This window comes from Prosopis cineraria, unplaced genomic scaffold (genome assembly GCF_029017545.1).
Source record: "Prosopis cineraria cultivar Desert tree isolate PC_DT_omini unplaced genomic scaffold, ASM2901754v1 PC13, whole genome shotgun sequence".
In the NCBI taxonomy this organism is placed as follows: Eukaryota; Viridiplantae; Streptophyta; class Magnoliopsida; order Fabales; family Fabaceae; genus Prosopis; species Prosopis cineraria.
In genome coordinates, this window is record NW_026555344.1 from 21755274 (window position 1) to 21769738 (window position 14465).

The following is a 14465-nucleotide window of genomic DNA, read 5'->3' on the forward strand; positions in this document are numbered from 1 at the left end:
TTATAGTGCGTTAAAGTTTTTAATAGTGTTAAAATTATACAACATGAAAGTAAAACATAGATAGAGTAATGTGAGCTTCACTAATTTGCTTAGATATTTGAAAGTAGAATTACTTCCTAAGGAAAACGAGCTCCTTGCTAAACATATGATGCAAAATAAGTGTTATGATTAATTGGCATGAGTTATGAAAAGATACATGCATATGCCCTAATGATTGCCTTTTATTTCATAATGAATATGCATTGTTAACCAAGTGCCCGAAGTGTAATTCCTATTGCCATAGGCAAAACAAATTGAGTCTGGTAAAGGTACTATAGTATTTTTCAATTGTGCTTAGATTTAGATGCATGTATAGTAGTACAAAAGTTAAGAAAAGCTTAACATGGCATGCAGATGAAAGGATTAAAGACAACATGCTTCATCATCCTGCTAATTCTTCATAATGGAGAAAGATTGATTATAAGTACCCTAAATTTGGGGAAATAAGAACCTATGCCTTTCTTTGTCTACTAACGGGATGAATCTACATGGGCTTTAAAGTAGTAGCCATATCACATGGCCAGTGATTTTGATGATTCATAACCTTCCTAAGTAACTTGGGAATGACATGGACATATATTTGGCTTCTCTAATTGAGAACTTGAAGATCATGTAGGAGTCATGTAGATAAGAAATTTGGTATGCTAGGGAGCATAATAAACATTTTACAAGATGGTTCAAGGAGCACATTCTTCATATGTTAAGTGTTGATTCCAATTTAGTTTATGAAAAATTGAAATGGTTAGCTAACGATCCAAGTAGACAAGTCATTTGTTACACTACTTATCTTATCAGTGAATACACATTGCATACAAGGGAGCAAGATGATAGAAGCATGAGGCAAAATAGTGTTATACCTCTTATAGCTCATTCTATGCATATTCCTAATACTAAGGATAAAAATTTTATTTATGCAAACATGTCATACTTAGGTGTAATTGGGCTGGCTCAATAGTTAATTAGGTAGATACATTTTATATATTACATTTTTTATGCCAATTTTTATGTCTTACACCACTTAGTTTTAGAAATTTAGTTTGCAAATTAGTAATGAGTGTAGATTTTTTAAGGTTTAAGGCTATATGTATAAGAATTTTAATGTGCTTGCATAACAATCTCAATAGAAATATTCATTTTATTATTTATGGTCATTGGCTAGCTACTTTTTTTTATATTCTGTGTATCTTTATGTCGAGAGCTGATTTAAAAAAAATACCATAAATACTTGATAGTTATTTGAAAATAACTGTCTACGTTTTTACTTATAGAAACAAATATGTAAGCATATACTTGGCAATTATTTTAAAATAACTGTCAAGTAAGGCTCTAAATATATGTCGCACCCTTACTTGATAATTAAAAACCATCAAGTATTAATAAAAATAACCATCAAGTATTGGGGTATTTTGTGGTAATGATGGTATCGATGATGATCTTGATGACAAGTCATAGTACTTATTCTAAATCTCTAGTCACTTGTGATTGTTCACATGACTCTCCATGGTCTATTTACTTAGAAATTGATTTATTTGTATTTAAAAAGAATAGCAGTTTTCCACTCGATACATTAATTGATAATGCATGTTTATGTGAAGTTAATCATGAGAGCACTTCTTTAGACCCAAGTATGCTTGAGAAGGGGTTTTTCGTTGATTTTGTATTTAAAAAGAATAGCAGTTTTTCACTCGATACATTAATTGATAATGCATGTTTATGTGAAGTTAATCATGAGAGCACTTCTTTAGACCCAAGTATGCTTGAGAAAGGGTTTTCGTTGATTTTGTATGTTTACAAATGGATATGGCCAAGACCAATGATGAACATGGAGGAGTTGTTAATGAAATGGGATAGATCATGCTTGATCTTGAAAGGAATTTAATTTTCAATATTTATCTATCACAAGTGAAGAGCTTTGTCTTGACTCATCATTTCATGTGATCTTGCACCAAATGGATTGTTTTACTTAATTCTCCTATTGTGGAAGGTCATTATTTTATTGCTTATTTTGTAGGATCTTTGCCAATTGAGCCTAAACCTTCAGATGGCTTCAAAGGAGAACTTGATAATCAACTTTCTTGGATGGAGCTCAAATTCACCTTCTATTTTGAGCCTCCACGATAAAATTGTATCTCTCTAACCTTAAGCTTTTACCTTGCTTTATTTAATTTATTTAATGATTGGGTTTTCTTTCCATGATAATGACTAATTTGTTTGATAAATCATTTGAAGAACCAATTGACATGATTTTGAATTGGTAATTTTTTCATTTGAAAGAAAACATTTTAAGTTTTTCATAATTTCCTAATTTATAACTTTTAATGGTTTGAAAAATGAATTATGAACTTTTAAAATTTATTTTAAAAATCTCAATAAGCATAATAACTGCTATGTCATATCATAAGGCCATTATTCTCTCCCTAATAAGCTAACTTAGTAAGGTATGCAGCTCATCCATTTATATGGGTAGGATCCTCTCAAAATCCTTCCAATGTGAGAGACATAACAGCTCCCACAATCAATCCATTATGCCTATGCCACGTAATTTAGGCCAAACCTAACAGGCAGCCCAAATAACCTTGAAAAATTTTAGGTCCAAGTTAGAGAGTTTAGAAGATTTTATTTACTCTAAGTTTATTCAAACTGCCCGAAGAAATATGGGTCTCAAACCCAAATGGGCTTAACCTGAATATTTGAATTCCTTTTTTATTATTTATAAAATAAGATAAAAATTGAAAATATTAATTTCTTGAAATAAAAATTAACATTACATAAAAAATAAAATAAAATAATATTTAACAATTTAGGTATTTAAGCCAGTTTGAAAGCCTTAGGGTTTAGGCTAAGCTTGGCTGGCTATTTTGATTTTTTTTATGTTAGGGTATTTTAAGCCCAACCTAAATTAAGTGCAGTCCGAATAAGCCCAACCTACTTGAAATACTAGCTCTAACATCATAGGTGGCCTACCAGAGGGCCCACTGACTGGGCAAAACTCAAGTTTGGCTTTGATACCATTTTGTCATAGGGCTATTACTTTTTTTTCTCAAAAAACTAGCTCAGTGGAGTATGCAGTACACTTGTTTATATGGCCAGGATTTTCCTAAAATTCTTTTGATGTGAGATGTAACGACTAGCAGGCTTGGAAAATGGAGGTAGCTTAGGGCTTTACTATGGAAAGGAATGGAAATCTAAGTCATATCCAATGGTCTTGGAGCCCTTAATCATATTAGGCTAATAAATCCTAATCATTTTAAATCATTAAGACAAGGTTTATTCAATTTCTATCAAAAAAAAAAACGTCCATCTAATTTCATTTTCTTCTAATTTCTATTGATCAAATTTGGTTCTTACAAACCCATGATAGCCTAATGCCAAATTAAAAACTTTAGTATTGAAACATGGTAGAAGTACTGAAATTTGATAACATCAATGTTGAAAAGTCCTAATTTGACATTAGTGCTCTTATAAGATCCTTATTTGTCATTCTCCCAATTTATAAACCCTAAATTGAGATTGAGTATTTAAATCTTTTATCCATCGATAACATAGTATGGTTTTTGGACAAGAAATTTTGGTTAGATTGGGAGTTATATTGATTTTTGAATTTTTGAGAATTTTCATCTAATTTTTTTGGTGAATTTTTAATTTGAGTAATTAGACCTTTGTTTGGCTAAGGAGTTTTTACAAGGGTTTTGTGTCAAAAGTTTCATTTTGAATTGGAATTAATTTAAGTCACCATAAAGTTAATGAAAAATATTATTTGTAAAGGAATTTTTTGGCAAATTTGTAAATTTGAGAAATTTAGGCATTGGCTTTATTGAAACTTAATGACTTTGAATGGGTTGAATTGTTGAATATCCTTGGTATGGGTTGAATGTGTGTGGATTTGGGCTTCAGTTTGAAATCCTTGTGTCATTTCACAAAGCTGACAAATTCCAAGAGACTACAAAAAAAAAAAAAAATTATTACATTTCACCCATACGGAATTATTATGCACATATTTTGGGGTATATTTTTTTTTATCATCCTCTTTTATTTTCTTCTTCTATTTTTTTTTTTTTAACAAACCGGAAGTTATACTTCATTGCACATTAGTTTATTATTTTCTTTTCCTTCTCAGAACTCTTTCCACCAACAACTAATGTCCTCAATTTTAATTCATTTTCATAGATTCACATTTTACAAATCTAACATTTGTAAGCAACAAAATGACTCATTCTAATTCCTATGAAAGATAAAATAAAATCAAAACAAATCACTAATTACAAGATTTTTCTACCCTGAATAAAAGAGAAGAAGAAAGTCCAAGGTTAAAAGAATATAACTTTTCACATCAGCGAACACAATTTATTTCCATACTAAAAAATCCAATATAATTAATAAATTAATATTCAAAAAACAGTTCAAATACCACAATGTGTAAATGAATACATGTGTATAAATGCACGCAATGATTAATAATATATTCTACGTTTTGCAAAAGAGAACATTCCATAGAAACAACCTTTGTCTATCTAGTTTTTGTAGCAGCCGAACTTTGAGATTTAGTTTAACAGAAGCCTTCAATGCTTTAAGAATACAGATGAGGGTATGAATGGCAATATATTGAAATAAGAATACCTGAAAGGAGAAAATTGATAGTAAATAAACATTCATTAATAATGTTTGCAGCTGAAAATATACTTTGGATCTTCTACATTTCCAAAAACAAATGCATATAATACAATTCAAAGAGATAAAAAAAGAAAAGATGATGATTATAAATCATATCACTATCTATCTGTGTATACTTGAATGCCTGTATCTGAGGGTTCAATTTGCTGAAACTGAGGGTATATATGGGCAGGTCAGCCAACATCAAGATTGACAAAAGAAATTCTGGTGCCAACTAGTAGGAAGTGGCATTTGCCTATGTGACAAAATTTTATCCACCATAACCCAACAAAGGTTGGTTGATCTATAAGCCCCTAACTTGTATAGAAGGTTGGTCGATCTATAAAGATTTAGTCCATAACCAATAAGGCTGTGGGTTTAAATCCCAGTGCCAATGTGAAGACCTTATAAATGGGTAATTTATAAGCCCCTTTGTAAACATTTTTTAAGCCTAAAAGCATGCCCTAGCCCTGGTGAGCTCCCAAGACATAATTCACCTAAATTTTCATGTGAAAAAAAAATTAGGTCCCATAGAATGATCTAACAAAATTTAGGAAAAATTATAATTAGGTCCCAAATAAGGAAATTAATTATTTTGTCAGTATATTTACAAGTAATATTAATTTTCTTATATGGAACTTACATGTAATTCTCCCCAAAATTCATGGAAGGGTCACAAAATATATAACACCTAGCCATCTCTATTAATTAGCCTGGAAAAAGATACTTGTTATCTTTTCAAGATTTCTAAGCTTCGCAAGCTTGGCTCACAAGCAAAGATCTTTATTATCTTATGTCTAACCTATTAAGTTCTCCTACATAAAATAAAACAATTTTTTCACAGTCCGTTGATGATTAGGTCTTTCAAAGAAGGGGGGGGTAATTCTATCTACACACTATAATGGATAACTAGCCATTAAAGAAATTTACCTAAGAAAACCTAGTATGTGAATTCTCCATATGAAAATAGGCAATAAATAACTCCTTTCACATCTTAATATAAAGTAACTAATACTGCCTATATTAATGGGAAATCAGGAACATAAATAAAGAAGGAAACCAAAGGCTGAGCACACCAAAAAATATAACAAGATGCCATTCCCACTATGGATGACTAAGAATTGACTGAACATACGCTGTTGCAGTAATAGTGGAGCATTTTTAAAAGTATTGCACAAAGTAGTTGAGCATCTGAAATATTCCCATGAAGCCCACAACAACACAAGAATTTCGCGTCATTGAAGTGAATATTCTAAAAAGCCGACATCAGAGAATCAATACCTCAATGCGTGTAAAGAACTGCACAGAAAGGTAAAATTTTAAAACTAAAACTCTAAATGAAGATAGTCCACTGCCCAATCACCCTACCAGTGTTTGTCCAATACTTTGATAAAACTATTCCCATCACTGACCAGAGTACTACTTATAAACGTATTGAATCCACTAGTGAAAAAGGTAATTATCATGCTCCTGAAATAAGATTAAGAACACCACCAAGATGAAGCTATAGCAGCCAAAACACCTAAAAAGGGGGAAAATCAGTCTGAAAGATGTATGAGATGTCTAGCATAATATGGTGCAAATATTACCTCTAATTTTCAAGCAAACAAAAGCTGGGGTTTGTATACTCAATCGGCCTGCAAACGTCACATGAAAATCAATTCCAGCAAAAGTTTGCAGTTGGAATGGTTCAATGATGATTTCATGTTCAGCAACCGAAATATATTTATTTTTCTCACGGATACTTGGTCTTCTAAGAACTTCTCATGTAGCGTTCATACAGACAAGTGAAATAACTTCATTGAAGCAGTACATGTAAAAGTTGAAGATAAAAGGTAAAACAGAAAGTTTACAAGACATGTAAATTTCATTGGATTTTCCTTCCTTGGCTTGAGCAGTGCAATTTAGCACAAGTTTAAAACCCTTACGTCCGTATAATGGCTAGCACCATTTTTGTAAATTTTTCATATTTTGTTGCCCCAAATCTTGCTAAATTGTCTCACTTCCTTTTTCCCGACTGTTACGCTTATAAAGACTACTAAGTAAGTATAATGGCACAAGTTTAGCACAAGTTTAAAACCTTTATGTCCGTATAATGGCTAGCACTATTTTTGTAAATTTTTGATATTTTGTTGCTCCAAATCTGGCTAAATTGTCTCACTTCCTTTTTCCCAACTGTTAAGCTTATAAAGACTACTAAGTAAGTATAATGGCACAAGTTTAGCACAAGTTTAAAACCTTTATGTCCGTATAATGGCTAGCACTATTTTTGTAAATTTTTAATATTTTGTTGCCCCAAATCTTCCTAAATTGTAATTGATCATTCTCTCGTTTCCTTTTTCTGAACTGTTAAGCTTATAAAGACCACTAAGTAACTACTGCAGGATCATGATGGAAGTATCAACTTCATTTCCTTACGATTGGGAGCAATTGATAAGTCAATCATACAGTTTGAGCACACTTGAAGGTATGGAGCACATTATGTTATCACTGAACAAAGTTCCATACAAGTTACCAAAAGTATAAGGAATGATCAGTGATAAAATTTTTATCAGGAGCTTTCCATCACCAGCTGCCAACAAAGCTTCATTCACTTGAGGCCACTAGTATAAATAATACACAGTATTGAAACAATGAAGACTCACTTAACAATAGCAATGACTACAACAACAACAACAACAAACAACAACAACAACAAGCCTTTATCCCACTAGTGGGGTCGGCTACATGAATTGCAAGACGCCATTATGCTCTATCATTTATCAAGCTTTTAGGAAATATTATTAATTAATAGATCGCGTTCAATAACTTCCAAAAGTGTTTTCTTAGGCCTTCCTCTACCTCTTTTAATCGGACTCAAAGTTATATGTTCCACTCTTCTCACCGGTGCCTCCTTTGGTCTTCTTTGTACATGTCCAAACCATCTCAACCGATTTTCTACCATTTTTTCCTCAATAGGTGCCACCCTCACTTTTTCGCGTACGTGCTCATTTCGAATTTTATCTTTACGTGTATGTCCGCACATCCATCGTAACATTCTCATCTCTGCTACTCCAACTTTATGCTTTGCTGTCCCGTTAGAACCCAGCATTCACTACTATAAAACATTGCCGTTCTGATAGCAGTGCGATAAAACTTTCCTTTAAGTTTATTAGGCACCTTACAGTCGCAAATAACTCCTTTAGCTTTTCTCCAATTAAACCACCCAGCTTGAATTCTATGTGAAATATCTCCACTGATTTCGCCATCATTTTGAATAATGGCTCCCAAATATCTAAACTTTTCCACTTGAGGTATAATTTGATCTCTCAATTTCACTTCCAAATTATTGTCGAATAGTCCTTTACCAAATTTACAATATAAATATTCCGTCTTACTTGTACTCAGACGAAAACCTTTCGACTCCAATGTCCTCCTCCATAACTCAAGTTTACAATTAACCTCTTCTATTGTATCTGCTATAAGAACTATATCATCCGCGAAGAGCATACATTTCGGAATTTCCCCTTGAATATGTTCCGTCAAAACATTTAAGATCAAGTTGAACAAATAAGGACTCAGAGATGATCCCTGATGTAGTCCAATCTTTATAGGAAAATCCTTTGTTTGACCACTAGGCATTCTTATACTAGTTTTTACCCCCTCATACATATCTTGTATGGCTTTAATATAAGCAATCCGTACTCTCTTTTTTTCTAACGCTTTCCAAAGCACTTCTCTTGGTATACGGTCATAAGCTTTTTCCAAATCAATAAAAACCATGTGTAGATCTTTATCTTTACAACGATACTTTTCCATTAATCCCCTTAGTAAATAAATCGCCTCTGTAGTTGATCTACCTGGCATAAAACCAAACTGATTCTCAGAAATACTTGTCTCCAATCTCAACCTGTGTTCAATTACTTTCTCCCACAATTTCATTGTGTGGCTCATGAGCTTAATCCCTCTATAGTTAGTACAATTCTGAATATCTCCTTTATTTTTATAAATAGGAATTAATGTACTTCTCCTTCACTCATCAGGCATTTTCTTGGACCGTAAAATCACATTAAATAACTTAGTTAACCATCTAACCCCTTCTTCACCTAAACATTTCCACACTTCGATAGATATACAATCAGGTCCGTTAACAATAGCAATGACTATTGTCTAATTTTATTTTTGATGCAAATCGAAATTTATACATATAAACTTTTGACATGAAGCGAACATAGTGGGATACCTTCTCATTTTTTGGAGTGAAAATGGCCTTGACTGTTTCAAAGACCTCTTCAATAGGCCTTGCAGCATCAATCTAATAATGAAAACTTATGCCCTCAGTACAGAAAAAGAAGCAACAACTAAACAAAAATATGGTAAAAGCAAGAGAAGGGGGAGTAAGTTACCCTGTGAACTTTTCCCTTTGCATCATAATAATTTACCACTGGGAGACTAGACTCCAAGAAAACCCTAAACCGCTTCCTTATAGTTTCAATGTTGTCATCCACTCTTCCCTTTATTATTTATATAAAAGTATAAGGACACATCAAATGCTGAAAACTATAAGACATAAAAAATCTATAATGAAGGAGGAAAAAATCAACCTGGTTTCTAGAAAGGAGGCGCTTCTCCATCTCTTGCTCAGGACAGTCAAAAAACAAGACAAATGTTGGCTCTATTCCAGTCTGCAAGGCCATAATACATTTCGTGAGTTAACAGAACATACATTGATTCATCCATGAAAGCAGCAAAAATAAATTGTGTATTGAAACTGAAAACCTACCACATTTTCAAATGCTGCACGGTTTTCCTCATTACGAGGAAAACCATCAATGAGAAATTTGTCATTGCCATTTTCCTGCATCGCTCGCTGCAGAAGCTTAATTGTGACCTCTGAGGGAACAATTTTCCCTTCTTGAATCATATTCTGAATCATAGTGCTGTAAAACATACAGCAAACAACTGTGCAAATAAGATCAAGCCAGAATATGAACAATTTAAACACAATAACATATCAGCAGTTGAAAAGGAACATACAAGAATCACTATAAGAAGATAAATATACATCTTCTTGAATTGAAACTCGACGAGCACACAGAGAACGATTGAGACAGTAAGACTTTGTCAAAACAAAGATATAAATAGATATATTGCATTAATTAAATGGCATAATCTACATAGCTTTGTGGGGTTATCTGCATGCTGTAGCCAGCATGCTGCATGAAAGCAAAGGGATGTACAGAAATCAGTCATACATTAGTTGTCACAGAAACTAAGGGCATGATTACACATTCCCTACAAAAATGTAGATCAAAGAAATCAAACTGTGTAAACGTCAATCAAAGTGCTTTAGTATTTTGACCATGTTTTCCTCCAAATAGAAAATGAAGAGTGAGCTTTAACTTTCAAAAAAGCAATTCAAAATTAGCAACTTTGTCACTCCATTTTCCCTGGCATCCATGTTGAATTCTCTCTTTTAAAAAAAAATAAAATAAAATATGAAATAATAACTCTTTAGTGGCAAAAGAAAACAAGCATGGATCTAGCTAAGAAAAAAGAAAATTATATCATGAGGTCAAAACAAAGGAAAAAAATCGAGTTAGAAGTTTTTTACCCATGTGTCCTTCAATGAGCCTCCTTCTTCCACAAGGAAGCAAGGGGGCTGTGTGAGATGAGACCCACAAAGAAGCTCGAAAGACAGGATCCCAAAAAACCAACAGTAGTGCACAACCAAAAGGAATAGGCATCATGGATTTAAAGGATAGGTGGATATTTTCTTTATAAGTAGCCTACACAATAGGGCCATGGATCTTCATAATTATTACATAAGTGTATAAACTTTACCCATTTTTAGAACCAGATTTGATTTCTGCTCGCAAAAGATCACCAGCACTGAGGTGAGTATACCCAAAGTGTTCAACAATTTTTGCACATTGGGTGCCCTTTCCACTTCCCGGACCACCTTTATGATCAACCAATAAGAATTAATTCACAAGTCAGAAATCATCCAGTATAACTTCCAGTGAAGAAAATGAGAACGTAAGAAGAAAAAATCAGAATCAATCACAGAAACAAAAATAATTGACAAGACAAGGAACTACCGAAATCCCTTACATCATAAAGTCATAAAAAAATTTCCAATGCACACAAAGTTAATCAAAAAGGGAAACAAAGATAAAATTATAAAAATTTCATTTTCTTGCAATAGGAAACCAAAATGTTTCTTGTCCTGTTAATGTTAATGAGATTTTGTGCTGCAAACCAGACATCAACAAACATAAAATGACATCCCTCAAACAGACCTAGCTCTCAAGGCTGGCTCTGGTGGTCAACCATTAGAATTAGAAACTGAGACAAGGATTATCAGCAGATCTAGAAATCAGCATAGTTTGGAAATTAAGACTAGCATGGCATGCATAGATAGACCATTCCTGACATTCCTTTTGCACTTAAAGCAATACAAATATGGGAGATATGAACCAAATTTTCCATTGATAGTTAAATTTGCCAAGTGACCAGCTCTTGCAGCACCAGTTGACCATGCACAAAAAACATGCCAAATTGAATAAAAGAAAAAAAAATCAAAATACAAGAAACTTGCAACTGTGTCAGGCACATGACAAATTAGCAGACCAAACTTACACAATATACCTATTTTATGGTCTTCAAAATAATTCAATATAATCACAACCTGATCTCTTCAAATTAACAGAACAGACTATTGCTTATTCAAGAATTAAATGAGGTATACAGGATATGATACAAGGGGGAAGATAGCAAACAGAACTATAGTGAGCTATCAGCTAGACTAAGTCAATATAAATTCAAAAGCTAATAAAGGGGAAAGGTCAGAATATTCCACAAGTCAATCACAGAATAGTAATAGAAAAATGCATCCTTTGAATGGCATCAATCTGGGCTCACCTAGCACAAAAACAACTGTAGGCTTTTTCTCTACGGTGCTTCCATTTTCATCCTATGAGCCAACGAAGAACCCCAAATAGAAAAGGGGGAAGGGAAAGGAAGGGTTAAGATTAATCATACAAAATAATGATCAAATAAATGACCAAAAATATGACAAAGACAATGCAAGGCTTTAAGTTTGTTGTGATTGTATGTAACAAAGCTATTATAATTTGCCAAAGCTAGCTACATGGCAAAAAAATAAATAAATAAAAATAAAAGATCAAATAAATGACAATAAAAATATGACAAAGATTATTCGAGGTTTGAAGTCTGCTATGATTGTAAGTAACAAAGCTATAATTTGCCAGAGTTGACAATTTGACAAAAAAGAAGAAGAAGAAGAAGAAGAAGAAGAAATAATGATCAAATAAATGACAAAAAAAGGCCAGACTATTGGAGGTTTGAAGTTTTCTGTGATTGTAAGCAACGAAGTTATAATTTGCCAGAGATATTAACATGATAATCCATGGCATATAACTAAAACTAGAGACTGCTCAACTATCAGAAGAGTTTAGGAGCTCTTTTCCTAGGAGTTTTAAAAAAGAAAAGAAAAGAAAAGAAAAAAGCTTCTGAAAGTTCAAACCCCAGGAGATCTATATGAAGCCGGAAAAACAACGGTCTCTTCAATTTAATAAGATTTTCAAAAGAGTCATCTTAGTTTCTTAAATGCTAGAAGCAAGTGACAAAGTGAATGGGAATAAGGACCAAAAGTACCTTGTTTGCTGCTTCAACAACCGTTCCCATGAATACCAATTAAAAGCTGTATAAAAAAGTATCTGCACATTATTTGAAACGAAAAAATATAATTTTGTCCAAAAAGTATCATTTTAGGCAGGCCATTAGTACAGAATAAAGGCCAATCATAAAACGTCACATAGCAAAGCAGCCATTGAGGGTTCAATCGAAGCTAAAACTTGCACATGTTAATATAAGAGCATAGGAAATTAACTTCAGCTACATAAAAACTTAATTTGAGCTCATATATTTCTTATCTACGATTTAAACTCTCACATCCTTTGACTATTAGCTATTTGAGGAAATTCAGGTGATCCGTAAGATCATCGTGATATTCACTGCTCAACAGATCAAGGAAGAATCTTGACAGATCTTCATACAAAAAATCTTCTTTAAAGTAATCAAATTTCCAAAATTAGATCTGGGCAAAACCATACAAAACAACGACAACGCTGAACTATAGTTTGCATGAAATGCATAAGAAATTAACAAACAACAAGAGGGAACCATTTACCTTGCAAAAGGTATACTAAAAAACTGGGGAACTAAAGATTTTAAAAATTGAAAGAAATATCATTCAATCCGTCCAATCCCCCCTCCCCCCACCAAGACCCAAAGTGACATGAACTGTTACAAACTTGAACCATATCAAACAAAGCAGCAAAATGTTGCCTTCCAAGCAATATCATCCCGGGTCTGACAAAGGGTGTCAGTTCGAGGAATGGAAAATTCATAGATCCCAATCAGATTTCGGATCTATGCAAAATATTCAAAATTTGATGGATAAACGCAAAAAATTCAAATGGGAAGAGATCAAATAGGCCCGAAATGTTGAGAATGTCTTGAATTTAAAGAGATCTAAGAGATGCAGACTAAATTCCTAGAGATTGAAGAAGCGTACGTTCGAGAAAGAGAAAAGTACGCAAACAAACGAGAGATCTGAACTGAACAAAGAGCGGAGGCAGAGACAGACGCGAATTTGCGCAAGGGAACAATGGCTCCTTAAATAAAAAGAACCAAATAACGCTCTTCTCGCTCGGTCGTTTTGGTGGGTAGGGGTAATATCGTAAACTTACATTTATAATGGCCGTGGTGCTTGCGTGATTTTAACGGCTACAAACTGCAAACAATGCATCAATTAATCGATTAACTAATACTCTAATAACGGTTAAAATAATAAAAAATAATTTAATATGTAATGATTTTTAGATTTTATATATGATGATATTTATATGTATCTTAATTTATACAAAATAATTTGTTCTTTATTTTTTAAAATTTTATGACATTTCCATATATTTATGTATTTCTATAAATATTTTTTAAATACTTGTTTATTTTCAAAAGCTAATTAAAATATTTTTTTTAATATTATTTATAGGTCACTTTTATTATGTTTCATTAAAACTAATGAAAACTTTGGATTTCATTAACTCTATATTAAAATTTAATAAGTTTCTATCTCTATCCATAATAAAAAAAACAAAATTATTTTTAATAATTTTTCTTAATATTTAATTAGGACAAAAATGTAAAAATGTACATAAAAAATAATAAAATAAGAGGAGTATCTTATTAAAATAATCAAAAATTTTAAAAAAATTGATTATTTTTAAAATCTTAAATAAGTATGATAAATTTTCTCAAAGTGATTTAAAAAAATGCAATTTTTCATTTCGAAAAAACCGGAAAGAAATGGGACTTATTGAGGAAAATGAAATCCTATCAATTGATTCGCATTCGAATAATAAACTGAGGCATACTTTTAAAAAATGAAAAAAAAAAAAAAGGAAAGAAACAAAGAACGAAGATGAGATTTACATGAGAATTGATTGATGATAGAGAGATCTGATGATAAAAATCCACCAATTTATTCCAAAAAAAAAATCTACTTGTGAGTTTTAAAAATATAATTAACTCTTTGAAAATTTTAAAAAGACTAAAATATATAAAAATCCCATAAATTTTGAATTAGCTACACAAAACCTTTCTTATTTTTAAAAAGTTTAAAATTAATTTTCCTAAACTTTTTTTTTTTAAGATTCCCCCTACCACTGTTTTTTAAGTTATCTTACTAACAAAAATTATCATGCTAT

At 32.1% G+C, this 14465-nt stretch overlaps 1 protein-coding gene across 6 annotated transcripts; it reads right to left on the reverse strand.

Annotated features, from left to right (window-relative positions):
- Positions 1-4369: 4369 nt before the first annotated feature.
- Positions 4370-13369, reverse strand: LOC129290662 (UMP-CMP kinase 3). Of its 6 annotated transcripts, XR_008588490.1 has the most exons (11): positions 13271-13367; positions 12349-12410; positions 11593-11644; positions 10513-10630; positions 9452-9608; positions 9273-9353; positions 9075-9182; positions 8912-8983; positions 6279-6326; positions 6058-6159; positions 4457-4656 (listed from the first exon to the last, which is right to left on the reverse strand). XR_008588490.1 is itself a non-coding variant. In XM_054927520.1 (10 exons), exons 2-9 carry the CDS (start codon positions 12376-12378, stop codon positions 6318-6320), a joined length of 627 nt encoding a protein of 208 aa, XP_054783495.1. In that variant the 5' UTR covers positions 12379-12410; positions 13271-13367; the 3' UTR covers positions 4457-4656; positions 6279-6317. The 6 variants fall into 6 exon arrangements, 5 of the variants coding, with proteins under 5 accessions (XP_054783491.1, XP_054783490.1, XP_054783492.1 ...); XM_054927520.1 differs by lacking the exon at positions 6058-6159; XM_054927516.1 differs by lacking the exons at positions 6058-6159; positions 6279-6326 and having other exon boundaries at positions 4370-4656; positions 12349-12394; positions 13271-13369.
- Positions 13370-14465: the final 1096 nt, after the last annotated feature.